We start from the raw sequence: 25,056 nt of genomic DNA on the forward strand, positions 1-25,056 counted from the left end.
GGGACCAGTTCTCTCAGCTCTTCATAGAGAAGTTTCTGCCTATCACATTGAGAGAGGAGCGTTGCCGTCATTTTGAGCGTCTCCAGCAGGGCAGTATGACTGTTACTCAGTATGAGACCCGTTTTGTGGATTTGGCCCGTCATGCTATTCTTCTGCTTCCCACCGAGAGAGAGAGAGAGAGAGAGAGAGAGAGGGTGAGGAGGTTTATTGATGGACTAGCTCAGCCTATCAGATTGCAGATGGCTAAGGAGACGGGGAGTGAGATTTCTTTTCAGGCGGCTGCTAATGTCGCCAGATGAGTCGAACTGGTTCTTACTCAGGGAGGTCAGGGGTCTGACAAGAGACCTCGTCATTCTGGTGAGTTCAGCGGTGCCTCACCTCGAGGCAGGAGTACTTTTGGTAGAGGCCATCCTCCTAGGCCGTTTCATTCAGCGCTTCAGGTATCTCACGGTGCCTTAGGTGGTCATGGCCCTCAGATGCATTATTCCGACCAGCTAGCCTACAGTGCACCACCAGCTCCTATTAGTGTACCTCCACTCCAAAGTCATCAGGATGGTTATTCAGGTCGACAGGGTCAGTTTCAGGGTCAACAGTCACAACAGCCGAAGTTTATGTTATACTTGTGGTGATTCGAGGCATATTGTTAGATTTTGCCCTCGGGCAACAGGCAACTCACAGCATCAGAGTTCTCGTGCCATGGTTTCGGCACCAGTTGCTGCACCACCTGCTCAGCCGGCCAGAGGCAGGAGTCAGGCAGCCAGAGGTAGAGGTCAGACTATTAGAGGTGGAGGTCAGGCCGTTAGAGGTGGAGACCATCCAGCTAGAGGTCATCCCAGGGACGTAGTTCAGGGTAGTGGGGCCCAGCCCCGGTGTTATGCTTTCCCAGCCAGGCCTGAGGTTGAGTCATCTGACGCTGTTATCATAGGTATTGTTTCAGTTTGCAGTAGAGATGCTTCAATTCTATTTGATCTGGGATCTACTTACTCCTATGTGTCATCTTATTTTGCTTCCTATTTGGTTGTTCCCCGTGATTCTTTATGTGCTCTTGTGTATGTGTCCACACCAGTGGGAGATGCTATTGTTGTAGATCGTGTTTATCATTTGTGTGTGGTCACCATTGGGAGTCTTGAGACTCGTGTAGATCTTCTACTTCTCGACATGGTTGATTTTGATGTCATACTGGGTATGGATTGGCTGTCACCTTATCATGCTATATTAGATTGTCACGCCAAGACAGTGACCTTAACCTTGCAGGGGTTACCTCGATTAGAGTGGAGAGGAAATCTTGGCCATTCTGCCAGCAGGGTTATCTCTTATGTGGAGGCTCGGCATATGGTCGAGAAGGGGTGTCTAGCTTATTTGGCTTATGCCCGCGACTTTAGTGCAGAGGTTCCTTCCATTGATTCGGTGCCGGTTGTTCGTGAGTTTCTAGAGGTGTTTCCTGTAGACCTGCCGGGGATGCCACCCGACAGGGATATTGATTTCTGCATTGATTTTACTTCGGGCACTCAGCCTATTTCCATTCTGCCATATCGCATGGCCCCGCTAGAGTTGAAAGAATTGAAAGAGCAGTTACAAGATTTGCTTGATAAGGGCTTCATTAGACCTAGTGTCTCGCCCTGGGGTGCACCTGTGTTGTTTGTAAAGAAGAAAGATGGATCGATGAGGATGTGTATAGATTATCGGTAGTTGAACAAAGCCACCATCAAGAACAAATATCCATTGCTGAGGATTGATGATTTATTTGATCAGCTTCACGGTGCCAAGGTGTTTTCAAAGATTAATTTGCGATCTGGCTACCATTAGTTGAGGATTAGGGCATCCGATGTTCCTAAGATAGCTTTTCAGACTCGGTATGAGCATTATGAGTTTCTAGTGATGTCATTTGGGCTGACAAATACCCCAGCAACATTCATGGATTTGATGAATCGGGTGTTCAAACCCTACCTGGATTCCTTTGTGGTTTTGTTTATTGATAATATCTTGATCTACTCCCACAGTCGAGAGGAGCATGAGCAGCACCTTCGGATCATTCTCCAGACTCTGAAAGACAGCCAGTTATATGGTAAGTTCTCAAAATGCGAGTTTTTGTTGAGTTCAGTTGCTTTCTTAGGTCACGTTGTATCAGCAGAGGGTATTCGGGTGGATCCTAAGAAGATTGAGGCAGTTCAGGACTGGCCTAGACCCACATCAGCTACAGAGATCCGTAGTTTCCTGGGTTTGGCGGGCTATTACTGTCAATTTGTAGAGGGGTTTTCATCCATAGCAGCCCCGTTGACTAGATTGACCCAGAAAGGTACCCCGTTCAGGTGGTCAGACGAGTGTGAAGCGAGCTTTCAGAAGCTTAAGACTGTTTTTACTACAGCGCTGGTATTGGTGTTACCCACAGGTTCAGGATCTTATACAGTATATTGTGATGCATCTCGTATTGGTCTGGGTACGGTATTGATGTAGGGTGGCAAGGTTATTGCATATGCTTCGCGGCAGCTGAAGGTTCACGAGAAGAATTACCCTGTTCATGATCTAGAGCTGGCATCCATTGTTCACGCGCTGAAGATTTGGAGGCACTATCTTTACGTCGTGCCATGTGAGGTATTCACTGATCATCGGAGCTTGCAATATTTGTTCAAGCAGAAGGAACTCAATTTGAGGCAGAGGAGGTGGCTGGAGCTATTGAAAGACTATGATATCACTATATTGTATCATCCCGAGAAGGCCAATGTGGTGGCCGATGCTTGGAGTAGAAAGTCAGTCAGTATGGGTAGTCTCGCATATATTCCAGTTGGTGAGAGACCGCTTGCATTGGATGTTCAGGCCTTGGCCAACCAGTTCATGAGGTTAGATGTTTTTGAGCCCAACCGTGTTCTAGCTTGTACAATTGCTCGGTCGTCTTTATTTGAGCGCATCAAAGATCGGCAGGATGACGATCCTCATTTACTTGTCCTTAGAGACACAGTGCGGCACGGTGGTGCCAAGCAGGTTACTGTTGGGGATGACAAAGTTTTGAGAGGGTCGTATTTGTGTGCCTAATGTGGATGGACTTCGTGAGTTGATCCTTGAGGAGTCCCACAGTTCCTGGTATTCTATTCATCCAGGCGCCGCCAAGATGTATCAGGACTTGAGACAGCATTATTGGTGGAGGCGAATGAAGAAGGACATAGTTGCCTATGTAGCTCGGTGCCTAAATTGCCAGTAGGTAAAGTGTGAGCATCAGAGACCTGGTGGTTTACTCCAGAGGTTAGATATTCCTGAGTGGAAGTGGGAGCGTATCATTATGGACCTTGTTGTTGGACTCCCACGGACTCAGAGGAAGTTCGATGCAGTTTTGGTCATTGTGGACAGGCTGACTAAGTCAGCGTATTTCATTCATGTAGTAGTTACCTATTCCTCGGAGCGGTTGGCAGAGATTTATACTCGAGAGATCATCCGTCTTCACGGTGTGCCCGTGTCTATCACTTCTGATCGAGGTACGCAGTTTACCACACACTTTTGGAGGCCAGTTCAGCATGAGTTGGGTATGCGGGTTGAGTTGAGCACAACATTTCATCCTCAGATGAACGGGCAGTTCGAGCGTACTATTCAGATCTTGAAGGATATGCTTCGCGCCTGTGTTATTGACTTTGAAGGTTCTTGGGATCAGTTTTTACCGTTAGCGGAGTTTGCCTACAATAACAGCTACCAATCGAGCATTCAGATGGCTCCCTATGAGGCATTATATGGTAGATGGTGTAGGTCGCCAGTTGGGTAGTTCGAGCCAGGGGAGGCTCGGTTATTGGGTACAGATTTAGTTAAGGAGGCCTTGGACAAGGTCAATATTATACAGGATCGACTTCATACAGCTCAGTCCAGGCAAAGGAGTTATGCTGACCGTAAAGTTCGTGATATTGCATTCATGGTTGGAGAAAGAATATTGCTTCGGGTATCGCCCATGAAGGGTGTTATGAGATTTGGTAAGAAGGGCAAGTTGAGCCCTAGGTATATCGGGCCATTTGAGATCCTCGAGAGAGTGGGGGAGGTACTTATAGACTTGCGCTGCTTCCAGGGTTATCCTCAGTTCATCCGGTATTCGATGTGTCTATGCTCCGAAAATATCATGGTGACCCATCCCACGTGTTAGATTTCAGCTCTGTCCAGTTGGACAAGGATTTGACTTACTAGGAGGAGCTGGTGGCCATTCTAGACTAGCAGGTTCGTCAGTTGAGGTCAAAGAGTTACCCTTCAGTTCGAGTGCAATAGAGAGGTCAGCCTATTGAGACAGCTACTTGGGAGTCCGAGTCCGATATACGGAGTAGATATCCCCACCTTTTCACCAGCCCAGGTACTTTTCTATGTCCGTTCGAGGACGAATGGTTATTTTAGAGGTGGAGAATGTGATGACCCAAAAGGTCATCTTATGTTTTAGAATTCAAATCTGCGCTCTTAAGCCTTAAAAATCTTATTTTTACCCTCCTCGATTTGCATGCGCAGCCCGGGAAGGTTTCCGGAAAGCTTTTATGTTGAAAACTAATGAAAATAAGAATTTTTGCCTTAAAAATTAATTTTAGTTGACTTTGGTCAACATTTTTGATAAACGGGCCCGGATCCGTGTTTTGACAGTCTCGGTAGGTCCGTATCGAGTTATGGGACCTGGGCGTATGCCCAGAATCGAATTTGGAGGTCCCTAGCTTGAGTTATGAATTTTTTTATAAAAATTAAAAGTTTGAAAATTAATTATTTTTAAGAATTGATCGATATTTGGCATTGTCAGTATCGGGTCCATATTTTGGTTCTGGAGCCCAGTACAGTTTCATTATGATATTTAAGACTTGTCTGTGAAATTTGGTGAGAAACGGAGTTGATTTAACGTGATTCGGACGTCCAGTTGAGAAGATATGAATTTTAAAGTGTTCTTGAGAATTTCATTTGATTTGGTGCTAAATTCGTAGTTCTAGGTGTTATTTTGGCGATTTGATCACGCGAGCAAGTTTGTATGATATTTTTAGACTTGTGTGCATATTTGGTTTGGAGCCCCGAGGGCTCGAGTGAGTTTCGGATAGGCCACGGGATGTTTTGGACTTGGGAAAAATATGGTTTCTGCACATTCTGATGTCTGGCATATCCTTCTTCGCGTTCGCGAAAGTCCTCTCGCGAACGCGAAGAGTAAACTGGTGAGGCTGAGACTTCTTCTTCGCAAACGCGAAGGCCTGGTCGCGAACGCGAAGTGATGGGGGATTTACCCTTCGCGAACGCGACCTGACCATCGCGAACGTGAAGCACTTGGGGACCTGGGGGAGGGCTGGTCATGTTCTTCTACGCGAACGCGTCCACTGGGTCACAAACGCAAAGGCTAGGGGGGAGATGCCTTACGCGAACACGTAGGAAGACTCGAGAACGTGAAGGCCTTAGGCCGATGTACATCGCGATCGCGACAGGCCTCTCGCGAACGTGATGAAGGCCTGTCCAGTGGCTTAAAACATAATCCAAATACGGGTTTGAGCCATTTCTTTAACATTTTCAAGAACCAAACGGGTAGAGGCGATTTCCAAGAGTCATTTTCTTCCCCAAAATATTGGTAAGTGATTCTAAACCATTTTCTTTCAATTACCCATTACATTTCTTGAATTTAACCAAAAATCTAGAGTTTTCAGGGTAGAATTAGGGGTTAGAGTAGAAACTAGGGATTTCGGAAATTTGGGAATTTAGACCTCGATTTGAGGTCGGATTTCACAACCAATTATATATTCGGGCTCGGGGGTGAATGGATTTTGGTTCGAACCTCGGGTTTTGACTAAGCGAGCCTGGGGTCGATTTTCGACTTTTTGGGGAAAAATTTAGGAAATCTAGATTTATGCAATGTAATTGTGAAAGTAATCATTTATGAAATGTTGATTTCTTGTGAAACTACTCTCTATCCGTTGTTATTGATTCTGTGAATTGTGAGGAAGAGTGTAAAAGCACGAAGGGTGATGCCGTACAAAATTTAATTATATTGTGAGGAAGAGTGTAAAGCACGAAGGGTGATGCAGCACGAAGGGTGATGCCGTGTATAATTCCTTTATATTGTGAGGAAGAGAGTAAAAGCACGAAGAGCGATGCCGTGCATTCTTATTTGTTATTTGGTGAGGTTGAGAGTAAAAGCACGAAGGGTGATGCCGTGCAGTTTTCCTTGTTGTCTTGATTGCTCAATTCGTTTAAGGATTTCCGATTTAATTATGTCCTTTCATTAATCTCACTCTTTATGTTGTATTCCCCCACTGTATGTTCCCCTCCCATTATTTCTGCATTATTGTTTTACTTATTGTTGTTGCCTCTAGCATGATTATACTATTCAGGTTATATGTGGGTGTCTTGTCCTAGCCTCGTCACTACTTCGCCGAGGTTAGGCTCGACACTTACCAGTACATGGGGTCGGTTGTACTGATGCTGCACTCTGCACTTTCTGTGCAGATTTTGATACCGGCTCAGGTTGATCGAGATTTGCTACTGGTCCGCTGTCCGGAGACTCAAGGTAGATCTGTCGGCGTTCACAGACCTTGAAGTCCCCATCTAACTTTTATGTCCTACTGTTTTCTTTCATTCAGACATTTGTATTTTTTTCAGACTATTACTTGTCGTAAATTCTAGAATGCTCGTGAATGGTGACACCAGATCCGGGTGGTAGTAGTTAATATAATTTTATGATATTCCGCACTTATTATATTCTATTTTAGTTAATTATTTTTTTATTACTGAATAGAAATAAGAAATTGGTTAATAATTCTCTAACGTTGGCTTGCCTAGCAAGTGAAATATTAGGCGCCATCACGGTCCCGTCAGTGGGAAATTCCGGGGATTCCACACGCTCGTCACCTAGCATGTGCGTCACCTCAAAACCAATCACATAACATATAATCCGGGATTTCATACCCTCAGGACCAAATTTAGAACTGTTACTTATCTCAAACCGTGTAATTCTTTATTCCGCTATGCCCTTTCAACAAGAATTAGTCTCCGAAAGCCTCGTATCTAGATGCAATTAATTCGATTCAGTCAATACCAATTATTGTAATTAATTCCATAAGGAAATACTAATTTTTTAATAAAAAATCGAAATTAATTCAAAAATTTTCTGTGAGACCCACGTCTCAAAATCCGACAAAAGTTACAAAATATGAATGCCTATCCAACCACGAGTCCAACCATATAAATTTCACAAAATTTCGACATCAACTCGACCCTCAAATCTTCAATTAAAGTCTATAAAGATTTCTACCATTTTCAACTCAATCTTTACCCATTTGAACTCAACAATCCTTCCACAAACCTTATTGGTATGTGTATGTATAAATAATACTCTAACACCCAAGAATCATACTCTTAATCACCCATTTTTACCCAAACTCGAAATTGAAGACTAGGGGTTAGAACCTTACCTCTTGGGTAAGAATCTTGTGATATTTCCTTGTTGGATTTCAAAGTTTGAACAAGATCTTGATGAACAAAACACTTGAGCTTCTTCCTCTCTCTAGAACACTCTCCCTTCTCTCTACAAATGTCAGATTTTGGCTCAAAAAGGCCCTTTGCGTGTATTTAACGAAGTAGGGTCGGGTTGTAAAAATCCAAAAATGAAACTCCGGAACAGGATATGCGACCGCAGAATGGATATACGGTCTGCATATCGGCCGCACAATTGACCTCCAGAACTGGGAAGAACCTGCCTGGGTTTGCGGTCACTATGTGGCCCGCATACCTGTTCTGCGGTCGCATAATGAACCGTTGAACAGTTCTGCGGTCGCATAGTCGACCGCAGAATGGCATCCAAAACGGCCCCTTACCTACCTCACTCTGCGACCATTATGCGGTCCGCAGGGTGATTCTGCGATCGCATAATGGACCGCAGAAACGTATTTCTCTGCCACAAGGTTTTCTTTACTCCCTAGTGCATTCAATCCCAAACCTCACCGAACCCGAACCAATTACCCCCGGCAAGTCACATAACAAATGTAAGGCATAAATTGAACAATAAATGAGGAAACATAGTTGTAATACTCAAAACGACCGATCGGATCGTTACAACTATTATTGTAATTTATCATTAATGTTTGATTAAAATAGTTTAAATTATGAATATTTTCATAAAGGACAGTAAAGTCAAACATCATCAAGTATTGAACAAATACAAAGTACTAAAGTTTCCACTAGCTTATAAACAATCATATGAAAATTAAAGGCTTGAATTGAATTAACTTACCAAATATGTATAGCATTATATTTATTTTAAATAATTTAATGACTTTAGATTTAATTATTGTATTCGCATTGCATTGTGCTTTGAGTTTTTATGATCAAGGTTTTCATTACATTATGATGAACTGGATTATATAAACATATTTTGTAAATATATTGAATTGACTCTTCATCTTGTAGGAACTTGTTATTAATTCTTGAATTTAAATAGGAAAACATTTGAAAATGTTTAAAGAACCAAAAAACCCTTTTAATATTATACAATTAAATTTAATAATAATAATAATAATAATAATAATAATAATAATAATAATAATAATAATAATAATAATAATAGTAATAATCATAAAAATTGAAAAAGATTATTTAATAATAATATTTTCTTAAAGGAAAAGAATGAAACCAATTGAAGTGACTTTACTAAAGGGTGTGTTTCTTGTTTTAGTAACTAACCCATTTGAATTTTTGAATGGCCGTTGGTTAGCCTAAATACACAACCTTAATTATACTTTGGCTATTCTCCAAAACCAAATATTCTACTTTAGAGGTTAATTAAAGCAATTAGAAATTCTCATCTTTTGTTATTCTTTTTTGTTCCTTATTTTTCATTCACTCTTTCCTATTTAGTTGAGTTCTTGTGATCAAAGAATCAAAGAGTACAACTTTAATGTTATCAACAAGAGTTCTAGTCACGATAATGCAACCACATTGGTAAAAAGAACATACACCAAAAATATTGTATATAAAAATATTAAGTAAGATATTATTATATTTAATATTTATATCTTATATGATAAATTAATCTAATTAAAAAATATTTAACTAACTTAACTAAAATCGTTTTTATTGAAGATCCAGACGATATTTAAAAATTTTAAATTCAAGTATTACATCAACATAATATAAATAAAATTGCAACTTAAAGAATTTTTTTATTTATGTCAATATATATTATAATTATCAGATGATTAACGCAATATAAATATATAATTAATTAATCTTTGTCAATATTTTATTAATATTAAATTTATTGTCCGAAGATTATGCACGTAAGAAGAAACTAGTAGTAGAAATCTTGGTTTTAGCATTGAGATGAAGTTTCACGCTGCTCGATAAATCTGAATTAAATTTGAGGCTCAAGACGTGATAGTAATAATAACTTCTATATCGTTATGGAACATGTATGTATGACCAAATTAAACACATGTTCTTCGTGAAATGTAATAAATGAATTATAAGTAGAGCGTTGGTGAGAATGGGACTGGACGACTGGTACCCTCTCAAGTACGAATCTCATTATTGTATTTATTGTAACATAAATAAGACGTCTGGCCTTGGATCTGAAATAATTCTAAAACACTTTAAGTGAAAATTGACAGCCCTAATACAAAACAAAGTGGTCCTTCCAACTGATAAGTTTCTTTTTTTGGGTAAAGGTTCAACTACTATAACAATGCCTAGTGTAGTCCTACAAAGTAGGATTCAAATTTATCATATTTGTTATACGACATTCTTAATTTAATCTTCCGTAATTTTGAGGCCATTCGTGCCTTCACAAATGATCGTATACACTAAAACTTCTTTGTAATGGCATCGTGTCCAAATACTTTTTGATTGCTATACCAAACTGTTATTATAAAGAACATATATTATAATATACTAACATGGAAAATTAATTAATGAAAACTTAATCTTGGCAAGTGTTATATAAATTTGACTTTTATATTAAAGATTGACTGTATTCGCTCTTGACTTTAAGCGAGTTCCAACATGGACTTAAGTGGACTGGATCCTATTAATAACCTTGGGTTGTTATGATCCATTTGTGAGTTGGTGACAAAATGCTAAAATTCTAATTTATTTTCGAAACATTTTAAGTTAAGTAGTGATTGCTAGATCTGACTCTACCTAGTGTTTAGTAAATCCTCCTTAAATCATGATATTCATAGCTAGCGTTTGGTCATAAATTCCTAAATTTATTCTGAAAAATTTGATTTGGGTGAAATTTGGTTTGGAAAAACATGAAACATGACTTATACCCACAAGTTCTAAAAACTATCACAAATACCCAACATTACCATTATCAATAACATTCATTATATTATCGCAAACCATAATCCTGAACATAAATAAATTTGATACAAAATTATCACTTTTATAATGATCTACATGATACACTATCAGATGACCGAGAATACGAAGAAACATCGTTACAAAATAATAAATTGTGGGTTCTTTTATAAAATACAACAGTTTGGGGCAATTTTAAAAAAATATAATAGTGATATTTTGGCCTAAAACAAGCTATTGAACTGGTTTTGGGATTTGAGATTTGGGATTTGACCAAAATGTAGGCAAAATCTATGATCAAACATGTGTTTGCCAAATAAAATCCAAATTTATTTTGACAAAATTTATGGCCAAACGGGTACTAGTGTCGTTGTACTCGTTGAATACATTTGTACAATATGAAAACAAAAACTACATAAAAGGAGTAATTTAACCACTAGGTGTTGCAAACTACGACTTATTTGTTTAAAAGATTTAATAGTTAGGCGACAAACATAACAATCACCTAGGAGTTGAAGCTCTTTTAATTAAGTATATTACATCTCCCACTTGGAATTTTTTGGTCTACTAAAGCTATTAATATTAATGAAGTTTACTGTTAATTGGAAGGCCAGCTTTGTAGCAACGATCAAGTTGTATTCGTGTGATTCTATAGGTGAACGCAAGATGTTTTGTGCATCGGGCTGCCCCTGCCCTCTATTGTTAATTGTGATCGATTAATCACATCATTTGAATTTGCCTACTGTAAAACTTGGATATAATAGACATTGCTGAGTCATTTACAGTGGCTGGTAACCAAAAGAACAGCAAATTAAAGAAAAAAACACATTGTTCATATTTTAAACACAGGCCTTAAAAACATAGACAGACATAGACAGAAGGTCTCAGATTGGAAACAGAACTAGTAAAGCTTAACTTAAAAAACTTCTTAACAATTTCACAAAATATGATCAAAAAATATTTTCTTTCCCAGGAACTGCACGCATTTAACTTATCAAGTCTTTAGAGTTGCATTAACCAAGTTGTTGCTGAAATCCCAAAGGTTACGTGCTAAAGCTTCGTCTCGTGCTAGCTTGCTTGGCTTGTACTCGTTGCAGTCATGGAAGTACTTTCCTGTCACCCCCTTCAGTCTTGGATGGAGGGCAACATAGCATGTTGTAGCTGCTCCCTATAAAATAGAATCATTGTCAATATCAATATTTATTTTCTTCTTCGAAATCTAATGACAGTCAATCTAACTATTGTTGTAAAATTGACTAGACATATTACTCATATTGAACCTTAACACTATAGTACTACAGGGAGTATTGAGGTAAATAAGTTAAAGAGAAAAAATAGCAGTATGTTTTTATACAGCTGATATGTGTAGTATATTCCTTTAGTTGCAGTTGTTTTGATGTTGTGTTCGGAGTTATAACATCGAAATAATCAGATATCATGCACAAGCTAGTAATGCTCTGATACCATGATAAATATATGAAGATTGAGCCTAACTTAACCTCAAAAGCTAGCTCATGAGGTGAGAATTGCCCAAGCGACCAAGTCCCCCCATCCTTTAGCCGATGTGGGAGGCTCAACACCCTCTTCCCGCACGCCCAAGCCTGCCAACTGGAGCGTGAACAATATAATATGGGGGCCCAACATCGGTGAAACATAGAATTGGGATGGGTCCGGCTCTCATATCACTTGTTAAAATCGAAATAATTAGGTGTCATGCGGATCTTAACAAGTGATATTAGAGTGAGGTTCAAGACAGGTTCATCTAGGCGGGTTTGGTTCTAGCCGCAACATATTTGATGGTAATCATCACAAGCGTTTGTTGTCTGATTTATCGTTGTCAAGGTTTGCATGACAAATTATTTCAATCATAACACTAGTAATTCACTTATGTGATAAGGTGTCGTCACAAAAGGTTAAAATCCTTGCAAGGAATTAATTCATTTACCTGAGGAACATTCTTCCACAGGAAACAAGTGAAAGCCCTTAAAATTCCTGTCAAAGAAAATACAAGTAAATCTCATAAAAATGAGTATCGTCGTGCTATTATTTTTTGTGAGTGGTTATATAAACAAATACATACTCATCAAAAGAGCAGAATGCCTCATGAGGTTTGTCATTATTAAACCTGGATGCACTGAGTTGACATTTATATTTGCTTCTTCTTCCTGCAATTAAGAAGAATATTACACTTTTTAAAGTATTCTGAGTATATAGACAGGTCCAATTAAGATAAACAAAAGTGTTCCATCAAAATTTTAAACGACAGAGTGATCTAGTTTTGATAAGCAATTGCCTCCTCTTACTGACAGATTTTCAGTAAGCAAAAAAGTTTATTGAATTACCTGCAAGCGGCGAGAAAGTTCATTGGCATGTAATATATTGGCTAATTTGGATTGCCCGTATGCTAGTTTGTCTTGATAACTGGTTCAAAGAAATGATAAATGAGTGAAAATTAAAATGAGTAGTCACAGTTTTTGCAATTGGATATACTAGCGTGTCTAAATTTTAGTGGTGCAAAGGTTGATTGGTTGGTGTACCTTCTCTTGTTATTGATCTTGTGAAATCTTATTCCTTCTTTATATGGGCAAAGGTGAGCTACTGATGACAAGTTCACAATCCTACCCTGAATACCACTAGCTTTTGCTGTTTCCTTCATTTTGTCTAGAAGAAGATTAGTCAAGTAGAAGTGACCTGAAAAAACAAAGAGAAATAGACATAGGTTTGAGAATTAAACCCAGTTGCATCCATTAGAGCTTGAGGCGGAGCCACATGTAATAAAGGGAGTTTAATTGAATCTCCTTCCACAGAAAATTATTATGTGTAAACAGGCTAACGACAATTTATAAATCGATGAATTGCCTTGACATAATCCTAAATATGACATTCTTGTACTTTGACTCTGCTACTTATTAGTGTGATTTCTGCCAAAATGTGTATTTCGAGTTACATGCATAGGGTATTATATATACCTAGATGATTTGTGGCGAATTGCATCTCTATGCCATCTCCGGAAAGCTGAAATGGACAAAACATAATACCTGCATTGTTACTGATATGCAAATTCTCATTAGCTAAACATATAGTTTTAGTAAAAATGAAAAGACACACTGGAGAAAGATAGATCGAGAGTCAATTACATTAAGATGTTGAGAGGAAGGTTAAGTGCTTTGAAATTATCAGCAAATGCCTTGACAGATCTAATTGAACTCAGGTCAAGTTTCTCAATATCAACGCGAGCAGCATTATTGTCCTTGAGAATACGCTGTTTTGCTTCATCTGCAGCCTCCATATTTCTTGCTGCAATAACCACATGGACATTCCTCATTGCTAAAACTCTTGCTGTCTCTAAACCAATGCCACTTGCACCTCCTGTTGTCGCAATACATTATCATAAGAAGTTTAAAAATAAGCTAAAAATTCAAACTTGCTCTTCCTCCTATAAGGAACGCGGTTTTACTTGAAAATTACCAAGAGCAACATATGTATTCAAAAAACACAATTAACCACATAACAGCAAGTATTGCTTCTCAAAGATTTGATGGAATGGCCCCGCCCACCCAGAGCGCTTATGTTATACAGAACAAAAACTAGTCAAATAAAGAAATATTTTTTATTTCTTTTTTCAAAAGCAAATCTATATGCCACCTAGTTCATTTTAGATATTTTTTTAAGCAAAAAAGAAGAAGACATCAAACAAGCTGGTAGATCACACAAGCTCATATAAATAATGTACAACCACCAATATTGCAAGACAAAAAGTCAAAAGCTTAATAAATTAAAAACATCACAAGTACTACTTAGAAAATCTTTGTCTAGAACAAACTGCTGAGCTCATAAGAAACAAGAAAATATAAAAAAAATATATAAAAATAAGAAACCCCATATTATTCCAAGTAAGCTAGGTGAACCAAAGAGTCAATGACCAGCTATGAACTTTCACCTAAACATCTACTATCATTTTTATTTTTATTTTTCTTTTAGTTTAACCATCTGATATTCAACATTCACTGCGCCGATTAATCTGAATTCACATCAGACAAACCATAACGAAAGGTAAACTCGCCTATATATATCAGTCATTTACTTCCACGTAACATGGATCTATTAGTGCACTATAGGGTGTATACCACTGTATTACGACTGTAAGATATGCATTGACAAAGTAGAAGATAGTTATACACAATGAGACCATTGTAATTATAAGTAAATCACTATAATAAACATTACTTAGTATAACCTAATAAACACTGATAACTGACTTGCATTCTATAGGGTAGTCCGGTGCACTAAGCTCCGCTACGTATAGGGTCCGGGGAAGGGTCGAACCACAAGGCTCTATTAACGTACGCAACCTACACTGCATTTCTGCGAAAAGATTGTTTCTGCGGCTCGCACCCATGACCTACTGGTCATATGGCACTAACTTTACTAGTTATGCCAAGGCTTATGTTCCTGACTCGCATGCTATAACATGTTAAATTACAACGATAACGGGACTAAATATGAACCTAACCAGTAACAATGGCTGTAAGATTGGAGCCATCAATGCCATTAGTAACTTGCTCAGCAGTGGAAGCTGATCCAAAACCACTTGGACCTGGTCTACCTGTTATCAACCTAAACATTTTCTCACCCTATATATAAATTCTCGAAAAATATATAACACACAGTTTTCAAACAAGGAAGAAAAAGAGAGACTCTCTTAACTTATGATGTTATATGAACTGAGAAAGCAGAAACCAATTTGGTTCAAAATATAAAGAGTATAGGACTTGGTTCAAAATATAAAGAGTATAGGACTGTTCAAGAAGATATAATTAATTTGAAGGGGCAAAAAGACAATGACATAACGGTTGCAATGAAAGAGAGAATTATGGGTGGTGTTGAGAGTTGTGAATATAGAAGAAATTATTTGTTGGGTTACTATATATATAGTAGATGAAATTATTTGTTGGGAAATTTTGGTAAAGAATTCGGTACTATAAAACAGGCACATTCAATGTCCAAGTCGGTGACTGCCAGTAATTAGCTTCACCAACCTTTCAACTGTTTTCTTGTTTTTAGATTTAAAAAATAAGAGTTTAATTTTTGTGCACATATTAAAATAATCTATAATAACAGATAACTCTCTATAATAATCATGATTTGGTAGCATAGAAATTTATCTAAATAACGTATTGTAACTTGTTAAATATTCTGAAAGTATCAAAGAAAAATTATATTATCATTTATATTAAGTTATATTAAATCTAAAAAATAAACAAGTAATTAAAAGAAGTAATAATATAAATAATTTTTACACTATAGTGTATTTTGATCTATTTAGCAGGTAATTTCTTATTTTTCAAGTAATTAATCTCATGTAGATTATTACTTATGGTTGACTTAATAGTACAAAAGTTTATTTATACTGGTAGTGTATAAACTTGAACGTAAAAAAAGAATTTATATATTTCATGCAGATATATCTTATTGACATAATCTCAAATTTTGAATATTATATTCTCTATGCTATGGTTTGTTGACCATAATTGTTTTTGCATGGTTGATAGAGGTTTCCAGATTACAACTTTTGTTTTTTTAAGCAATCCAAGTCCAGCCATTTTGATTTTTTTGGCATTGTATATGATTGCACGTTTTAAATTTTAATTCCTTAATATTTATCGTATCTAATTGTCACAATTCGAAATTCGGGACCGTGATGGCGCCTAACATTTCACTTACCAGGCAAGCCAACGTTAGAATAATATTAGTCATTTTAAAATAATTTTAAATTAATTAATAACAAAGGAACAAATGTGGAAACAAAGTCTGAAATAAAGTGAATAATCCATAATGATAGCGATGTCTAAATACCATCCCAAAACTGGAGTCACAAGTACACGAGCTTCTAGAATAATACAAACAAGGGTCTGGAAAAAAATAAAGTTGTCTGAAAGAAAGCACACAACTAAAAATAAAGTAGAAGGGGACTTCAGAACTGCGAACGCCATGCAGTTATACCTCAAGTCTCCTGCGAATAGCTGAATCCGAGCAAATCTACTATACGCCGCTGGGACCAACTCCGGTGTGATGACCCAAAATGTCATCTTTAAATTTAATAATTAATTATGTGTTCTAAGACCTCAAAAAGCACTATTTATCATTTCTCGACTTGCGTGCGCAGTCCGTAAAATTTTTCGAAAAGTTTTTTTTGTGAAAAATGGATTAAAATATGAATTAGAGCTTTAAAACTCAATTGAGTTGACTTTGGTCAATATTTTTGAGAAAACGGACTCGCATCAGTATTTTAACAGTTTCGGTAGGTCCGTACGTGATTTGGGATTTGGGCGTATGCCCGGAATCAAATTTCGAGGTCCCTAGCTCGAGATATGGAATTATGATGAAAAATTAAAAGTTTAAGTTCAAATAGTGATCGGATATCGAATTATGTGCAAACGACCCCGGAATAGAATTTTGATGATTCCAACAGCTCCGTATGGCGATTTTGGACTTAAAAGCGTGATCGAAATTTTATTTGGAAGTACGTAGTGAAATTAGGCTTGAAATGGCTAAAACAAGAATTTAAGTTTGGATGTTTGACCGGGGAGTTAACTTTTTGATACCGGAGTCGGAATACAGTTCCGAAAGTTTTCATAGTTCCGTTATGTCATTTATGACTTGTGTGCAAAATTTGAGGTCAATCGAAGTTGATTTGATATGTTTCGACATCGAATGTAGAAGTTGGAAATTATAAGTTTCATTAAGCTTGAATTGGGGCATAATTCGTGGCTTTAGCGTCGTTTTAGGTGATTTGAGATTTCAAATAAGTTTGTATGATGTTTTACGACTTGTTGATATATTTGGTTGAGGTCCCGAGGGTCTCGGGTGAGTTTCGGATGATTAACGGATCAAAAGTTGGACTTAAAAAGCTGCTGTAATTTTTCCTTCTACTGAATATTTTGGGCTGTGATCGAGCCCAGATATCGAGCCCATGGTCGACGGCCTGAGGCGAAGCCAGGGACAAGGCTCAGTATCGAAGCCATGATCGAAGGTCCAGCTCGAGGTCCATGATCGAAGGCAATGCTCGAGGGCCATGAGCGAAGGCAATGCTCGAGGGCCAGGATCGAGGCTATGATCGAAGGACCGGGCTCGATGCCATAATCGAGGCCATGACTGAGGTCCAGGCTCGAGCTTGTGATCGAAGCCACGATCGAGGCCTAGGCTCGAGGGCCATGATCGAAGCCACGATCGAGGCCTAGTTCGAGGCCCAGTTCCGAAGGCTGTCTCGGCAGTTTTATAAAAAGAGGGCATTCGTCCCATTCGCCATTTTTAATAAATTGGAGCTTGAGCAGAGGCGATTTTGGATAGATTTTTAAGAAAAGACATTGAAGTAAGTGATTCTAACTGGGATTTAGTCTATATACACAAATATATCATTATTTTTACTATTTAATTAGTGTTTTGAGATTGAAATTTGGAAAATTTTTAAAAATCTCATAGAAACGAATTTTTGAGATTTCGATATCGATTCGGAGTCGGATTTGAGTGAAACTATTATAGTTGGACTCGTAATTGAATGGGTTATCGGATTTCATAACTTTTTCCGGATTCCGAGACGTGGGCCTCATAGACAAATTTTTAATTAATTTTAGATTTTTATTGAAAAATATAGTATTTTCGGAATTGATTCCTATAATTTTTAATAATTGTATCGAATTATTCTTGGCTAGATTCAAGCCAGATAGAGATTTTAACGCGACGTGGTGATCGAAAAGTGAACTTTGAGACAAGGTAAGTCTCTTGTCTAATCTTGTGAGAGGAAAATTACCCCATATGTAATTAAATTAAATAATTATTGCTAATTGTGGGGGCTACGTACGCATCAGGTGACGAGAGTCCGTGCGTAGCTACTATTAATGCTAAAGTTCGGGTAGTTTAAGACTCAAAGTATGAATTACTTGTGTATATTGTATCCGTTTATTTAATCAATATTATTTATATATATATATATATATATATATATATATATATATATATATATATATATAGTGAATTATTAGATAAATGCCACAACCTCAAATTCCCTCCGTAGGCTGTCGTGATGGCACCTAGTCTCTAAAACTAGGTAAGCCTATCAATGCGGAATAATAATAATAAATATCTGAAATAATTAAACTACAATTCAAACAATTTCAACTCCCCAAAACCGATAGAAATAAGTCACAAGTTTCTAAGAATTTTATCCTCAATATCTCTGTATATATCAAGGTCTAAAGAAAATAAGGAAGCAACACAATAATGATAGAAGGGGACTCCAGAGTCTGCGGACACTAGCAGATATACCTCGAAGTCTCCGTGCACAGGTACACACTGATATCTGGGCTGGTAAGAAGTACCTGGGTCTCCACAAAAAGATGTGCAGAAGCGTAGTATGAGTACACCACAGCGGTACCCAGTAAGTGCCAAGCCTAACCTCGGTAGAGTAGTGACGAGGTCAGGTCAGGCCCTACTGAAAAATAATAATGGCACGATAAAATGTTTAACAATATAATAAAATAAAATGATAATGGAAATGAATCAAGTAGTATGTCATATTTAATTATACCAAATAATGGCAATTAATATCTCGTGAAAACAAAACAAAATTTCCTTTCAACTTCAAGAAAATCACAACAAATAATCAAAGGCAACTGCGGCCAGAAATCAATATCAACAAAGGCACTCCCGAGGTACCGCCTCGTAGTCCCAAATCATAAATAAATTCACAATATCTCATTTCCTTATCTCACCGCGGGAGTCTTCACAATTTATTTTAAAGAAAACCTTATACCACCGCATGCGTATCAATATCACAATATATCATAATTTGCACTTTAAGTGCTCAAATAATGTAACTTGCCAAAATAATTCAATAATATTTTTTCACAATAAAGAGCTCATGGCTCATGCCAAAATAAATCATATTAATTTAAAATATTCAGGAACAAATAATTCAGAAAAATAATATTTTAAAATCTTTGACACGTTGCTTCAATATCAAATTAGAAAAAATGTCAAATATTTCATATTAATAATATTTAATTTAAAGAAAATCAACCTTCAAATAATGCACAGAATAAAAGAAACCAAGTTTCAACTAAACAGGTAAAACAATTAGCAAGAAAATGTCAAACAAATTTAAAATATACAAATCAAATCAATGATGGAGAATATAACAAGATTTAATAATTTAATTAATATGCAACAATGATCTTCACAATTTAAAAACATAATCCTTTACATTTAGTTCGTGTACACTCTCGTCACCTCGTGTACATGACTTTCATCACATTACAATTAATACCAATCCTATGGGAAATTTTCCCCACACAAGGTTAGACATCACTTACTTCGACTTGCTTCAATTTAACCAAGTAGTATGCTTTTTCCTCGATTTTCCGATTCCGATCGACTCGTATCTAGTCATAATTAATTCGATACAGTCAACAAAAATTATAGAATCAATTCTATAAGAAAATACTATATTTTTCAATAAAAATCCGAAATTAACTCAAAAATGGCACGTGGGGCCCACGTCTCGGAATCCGGCGAAAGTTACGAAATATGAACGCCCATTCAACCACGAGTCTAACCATACCAAAATGACTAAATTCCAATAAAGATTCGACCCTCAAATCCACAAATATATCCAAGAGGGTTTTCAAAATTTTCCAACTTAAATCACTAATTAAATGTTAAAAACAGTGATGGATTCGGGTAATCTAACCAAGATTGGGTTAAGAACACTTAACCCCAATATTTTTCCTTGAAGATATATTAAAAATCGCCTCTGCTCAAGCTTCAAGATGTTAAAAATGGCTAATGGGACGAAGCTCCCCTGATTTTATAACTTACAGATCTGTCCAGGGTGACCTCGATCATGGGGTCCGATCCTGGACCTCGATCATAGGAGTCCGATCATGGGGAGTCCGATTAAGGGGAGTCCGATCATGGGGAATCCGATTAAGGGGAGTCCGATTAATGGGAGTCTGATCATGGGGTCCGATCATGGTCCTCGATCATGGACCTCGGTCATGGCCTTCGATCATAGCTTTGATCATGGCCCTCGACCCTGGGGCTCGATCATAGCCATCGATCCTGGTTATCGATCATGGCTTCGATCTTTATAGCCTTCGATCACTGGCCTTGGTCATAGCCCTCGATCCTGGGCCTTCGATCAGTGGCCTTCGATCACTGGCCTTCGAGCTTGCCTTCGATTCTCGGCTCGATTTCTGGGCTCGATTGCACAACAGAAGAAAATTTGCATCTGCTTTTGCACCAGCTATTTAAGTCCTATTTTTGATCTGTTAACCATTCGAAACTCACCCGAGCTACTCGAAACCTCAACCAAATATACCAACAAGTCCTAAAATATCATACGAACTTATGTGAAATCTTAAATCACATAAAACGACGCTAAAACCACGAATTATGCTCCAATTCAAGCTTAGTGAAACTTAAAATTTCCAACTTCTACATTCGATGTCGAAACCTATCAAATCAAGTCTGATTGACCTCAGATTTTGCACACAAGTCATAAATGACATAACGGAGCTGTAAAAATTTTCAGAATAGGATTCCGACCATGATATCAAAAAGTCAATTCCCCGGTCAAACTTTCAAACTTTAAATTCCTATTTAAGCCGTTTCAAGCCTAATTTCACTACGGACTTCCAAATAAAATTCCGATCACGCTACTAAGTCCAAAATCACCATACGGAGCTGTTGGAATCATCAAAATTCTATTCCGGAGTCGTTTGCACAAAATTCGACATCCGATCACTATTTGAACTTAAACTTTTAATTTTTCATTAAAATTCCATGTCTCGGGCTAGGGACCTCGGAATTTGATTCTGGGCATACACCCAAGTTCCAAATCACGATACGGACCTACCAGAACTATCAAAATACTAATCCGAGTCCGTTTGCTCAAAATGTTGACCAAAGTCAACTCAGTTGAGTTTTAAAGCTCTAATTCACATTTTAATCCATTTTTCACAAAAAGACTTTTCGAAAAATTATATGGACTGTGCACGCAAGTCGAGGAATGATAAATAGTACTTTTCGAGGTGTTGGAATACAGAATTAATTATTAAATTTAAAGATGACATTTTGGATCATCGCATTCTCCACCTCTAAAATAAACGTTCGTCCTCAAACGGAATTAGAAAAAAATACATGAGCTGGTGAATAAGTGTGGATAACAGCTGCGCATATCATGCTCGGTCTCCCAAGTCGCCTCCTCGACCGGATGACCCCTCCATTGAACCTTCACGGAAGCAATGTTCTTTGACCTCAGCTTTCGATCCTGCCTATCTAAAATAGCCACTGGTTCCTCTACATAAGATAGATCCTTGTCCAACTGAACCGAACTGAAATCTAACACATGAGATAGATCACCGTGATATTTTCGAAGCATAGAAACATGGAATACCGGATGAACTGCAGAGAGACTAGGTGGTAGCGCAAATCTGTAAGCCACCTCTCCAACTCTTTCAAGAATCTTAAAAGGCCCAATATACCTAGGGCTCAACTTGCCCTTCTTCCCGAACCTCATCACACCCTTCATAGGAGAAATCTAGAGCAGTACCCGCTCACCAACCATGAATGCAACATCACGAACCTTCCGATCTGCATAACTCTTCTTTCTAGATTGGGCTGTATGAAGTCGATCCTGAATCAACTCAGCCTTTTCCTAGGCATCCTGAACCAAGTCTGTACCCAATAGTCTAGCCTCACCCGGTTCGAACCAACCCACTGGAGACCGGCACTGCCTACCATACAAGGCCTCATACGGAGACATCTGAATGTTGACTGGTAACTGTTTTTGTAAGCAAACTCCGCAAGTGGTAAGAACTGATACCAAGCACCCCCAAAATCTATCACACACGCCCGAAGCATATCCTCCAGTATCTGAATAGTGCGTTCGGACTGCCCGTCCGTCTGAGGGTGAAATACTGTACTCAACTCTACTTGAGTACCCAACTCACGCTATACTGCCCTCCAAAACCGTGAGGTAAACTGTGTACCCCGGTCAGAGATGATAGATACTGGTATACGGTGAAGTTTGACAATCTCGCGAATATATACCTGAGCCAGCTGCTCTGAAGAGTAAGTAGTAATCACAGGAATGAAATGAGCTGATTTGGTTAGTCTATCCACAATCACCCAAACTGCATTAAACTTCCGCTGAGTCCGTGGGAGCCCAACAACGAAATCCATAGTGATCTGCTCCCATTTCCATTCTGGAATCTCTAACTTCTGAAGTAATCCACCCGGTCGCTGATGCTCATATTTCACCTGTTGACAATTTAGACACCGAGAATACATACTCCACTATGTCTTTCTTCATCCGCCTCCACCAATAGTGTTGTCTCAAGTCCTGATACATCTTTGCAGCACCCGGATGAATGGAGTACCGCGAACTGTGAGCCTCCTAGAGAATCAACTCATGCAAGCCATCTACATTGGGTACACATAGCCTGCCCTGCATTCGTAGTACACCGTCATCTCCAATAATGACTTCCTTGGCATCACCGTGCTGAACTGTATCCTTAAGGACAAGCAAATAAGGGTCATCATACTGACGCTCCCTGATACGATCATAAAGAGAAGACTACGAAACCACACAAGCTAAAATTCGACCCGGCTCGGAAACATCCAATCTGACAAACTGGTTGGCCAAGTCCTGAACATCCAAGGCTAAAGGCCTCTCTGCTACCGGTAAATATGCTAAGCTACCCAAACTTTCCGCCTTACGACTCAGGCATCGGCCACTATATTGGCCTTTCCAGGATGATAGAGAATGATGATATCATAATCCTTAAGCAACTCCAACCACCTCCGCTGCCGCAAATTAAGATCCTTCTGTTTAAACAAATATTGTAGACTTCGGTGAGCAATGGAAAACGTACAAATAATGCCGCAAAATCTTCAAGGCATGAATAATAGCTGCTAACTCAAGGTCGTGTACATGATAATTCTTCTCATGCACCTTTAACTGTCTGGACGCGTAGGCAATCACCCTACCATCTTGCATCAACACTGCACCGAGACCAATACGCGATGCATCACAATACACAATATAAGCCCCTGAACCTATAGGTAATACCAATACTGGGGCTGTAGTCAAAGATGTCTTGAGCTTTTGGAAGCTTTCCTCACATTCCTCGGTCTACCTGACCGGAGAACCCTTCTGGGTCAATTTGGTCATAGATGCAGCAATAGAAGAGAAACTCTTTACAAATCGGCGATAATACCTTGCCAAACCAAGGAAACTCAGGATTTTCGTAACTGAGGACGGTCTGGACCAATTCTGCACTGCTTCAATCTTCTTCGTATCTACCTTGATCCCCTCGCATGAAACTATATGACCCAAAAATCCCACCGAATCAAGCCAGAATTCACACTTTGAAAATTTTGCATATAACTTATTCTCTCAAAATCTGAAGCACAGTCCTCAGGTGTTGTTCATGATCTTCCCGACTCCAGGAATACACCAGAATGTCGTCAATAAATACAATGACGAAAGAATCAAGATAGGGCTGAAATACACTATTATTAAGTGCATAAATGCTGCTGGGGCGTTGGTCAGCCCAAAAGACATCACAAGGAATTCTTAATGACCGTACCGAGTCCTGAAAGCAGTCTTCGGGATATCTGGCTTCCGAATCTTCAACTGATGATAGCCTGAACGTAAGTCGATCTTAGAGAACACTTTGGCACCCTGAAGCTGATCAAATAGATCATCAATACATGGCAATAGATACATGTTCTTCACTATAGCCTTGTTCAGCTGGCGGTAATCAATACACATCCACATAGAACCATCCTTCTTCTTCACAAATAAGACAGGAGCACCCCAAGGCGATATACTGTGCCGAATAAAACCCTTATCAAGCAACTCATGTAACTGTTCTTTTAATTCTTTCAACTCTGTTGGGGCCATACGATATGGTGGAATAGAAATGGGCTGAGTACTCAGTAATAAATCAATGCCAGAGTTAATATCCCTGTCGGGTGGCATACCTGGAAGATCTGCTGGAAATACATCAGGAAAATCCATTACTACTGGAACTGACTCCATAGTAGGAGTATCAATACTAACATCTCTCACATAGGCCAGATACGCATCACACCCTTTCTCAACCATTCGTTGAGCTTTAAGAAATGAAACAACCCTGCTAGGAACATGATTCGAGGTACCTCTCCACTCTAGCCACGGTAGACCTGGCATAGCCAACGTCACCGTCTTGGCATAATAATCAAGAATAGCGTGATAGGGCGACAACCAGTCCATGCCCAAAATAATATCGAAATCCACCATACTGAGCAATAATAAATCAGCTCTGGTCTCAAAACCGTTGATAACAATTAAACATGAGCAATACACGTGGTTCACAATAATAGATTCACCCACGGGTATAGATACATAAACAGAAGAACTCAAGGAATCACGTAATACGCCCAAATACGGGGAAAAATAATATGACACATAAGAATAAGTGGAGCCTGGATCAAATAATATTGATACATCTCTATGACAGACCGGAATAATACATGTGATAATAGAATCGGATACAACGACATTTGTCCTAGCAGAAAAGGGCATAATATCTGGCCTGGCCTCCCCCTCTAGGGCGACCTCTACCTGTCCGATCTCTACCTCTGGCTGGCTGTGCAGGTGGAGTGGCAACTGGTGCAGTAATCATGGCCTGAGAAGCCTGAGGGCCCTGTGGAATAGGTGGGGCCTGAGAAATC

General features: G+C 38.6%; 1 protein-coding gene across 2 annotated transcripts; it reads right to left on the bottom strand.

Moving 5' to 3' along the window:
- Positions 1-11,086: 11,086 nt before the first annotated feature.
- On the bottom strand, positions 11,087-15,148 carry LOC107788371 (short-chain dehydrogenase TIC 32 B, chloroplastic-like). 2 transcript variants are annotated; one of them, XM_016610046.2, is made up of 8 exons: positions 14,789-15,148; positions 13,413-13,644; positions 13,245-13,324; positions 12,813-12,966; positions 12,618-12,696; positions 12,356-12,440; positions 12,221-12,267; positions 11,087-11,443 (listed from the first exon to the last, which is right to left on the bottom strand). In XM_016610046.2, the coding sequence occupies exons 1-8, from the start codon at positions 14,898-14,900 to the stop codon at positions 11,270-11,272; spliced, it is 963 nt and encodes a 320-aa protein (XP_016465532.2). In that variant the 5' UTR covers positions 14,901-15,148; the 3' UTR covers positions 11,087-11,269. The 2 variants fall into 2 exon arrangements, with proteins under 2 accessions (XP_016465532.2, XP_075087370.1); XM_075231269.1 differs by having other exon boundaries at positions 14,983-15,120.
- Positions 15,149-25,056: the final 9,908 nt, after the last annotated feature.

This window comes from Nicotiana tabacum, chromosome 2 (genome assembly GCF_000715075.1).
Source record: "Nicotiana tabacum cultivar K326 chromosome 2, ASM71507v2, whole genome shotgun sequence".
Lineage (NCBI taxonomy): Eukaryota > Viridiplantae > Streptophyta > Magnoliopsida > Solanales > Solanaceae > Nicotiana > Nicotiana tabacum.

Coding starts and splice junctions, on each gene's coding strand:
- LOC107788371 (XM_016610046.2), bottom strand. CDS start 14,900: ATGTTTAGGTTGATAACAGGTAGACCAGGTCCAAGTGGTTTTGGATCA. Junction 12,441..12,617: donor AACTTTCTCGCCGCTTGCAG/GTAATTCAATAA, acceptor TCTTAATTGCAG/GAAGAAGAAGCAAATATAAA. Junction 11,444..12,220: donor TGTGGAAGAATGTTCCTCAG/GTAAATGAATTA, acceptor TCTATTTTATAG/GGAGCAGCTACAACATGCTA.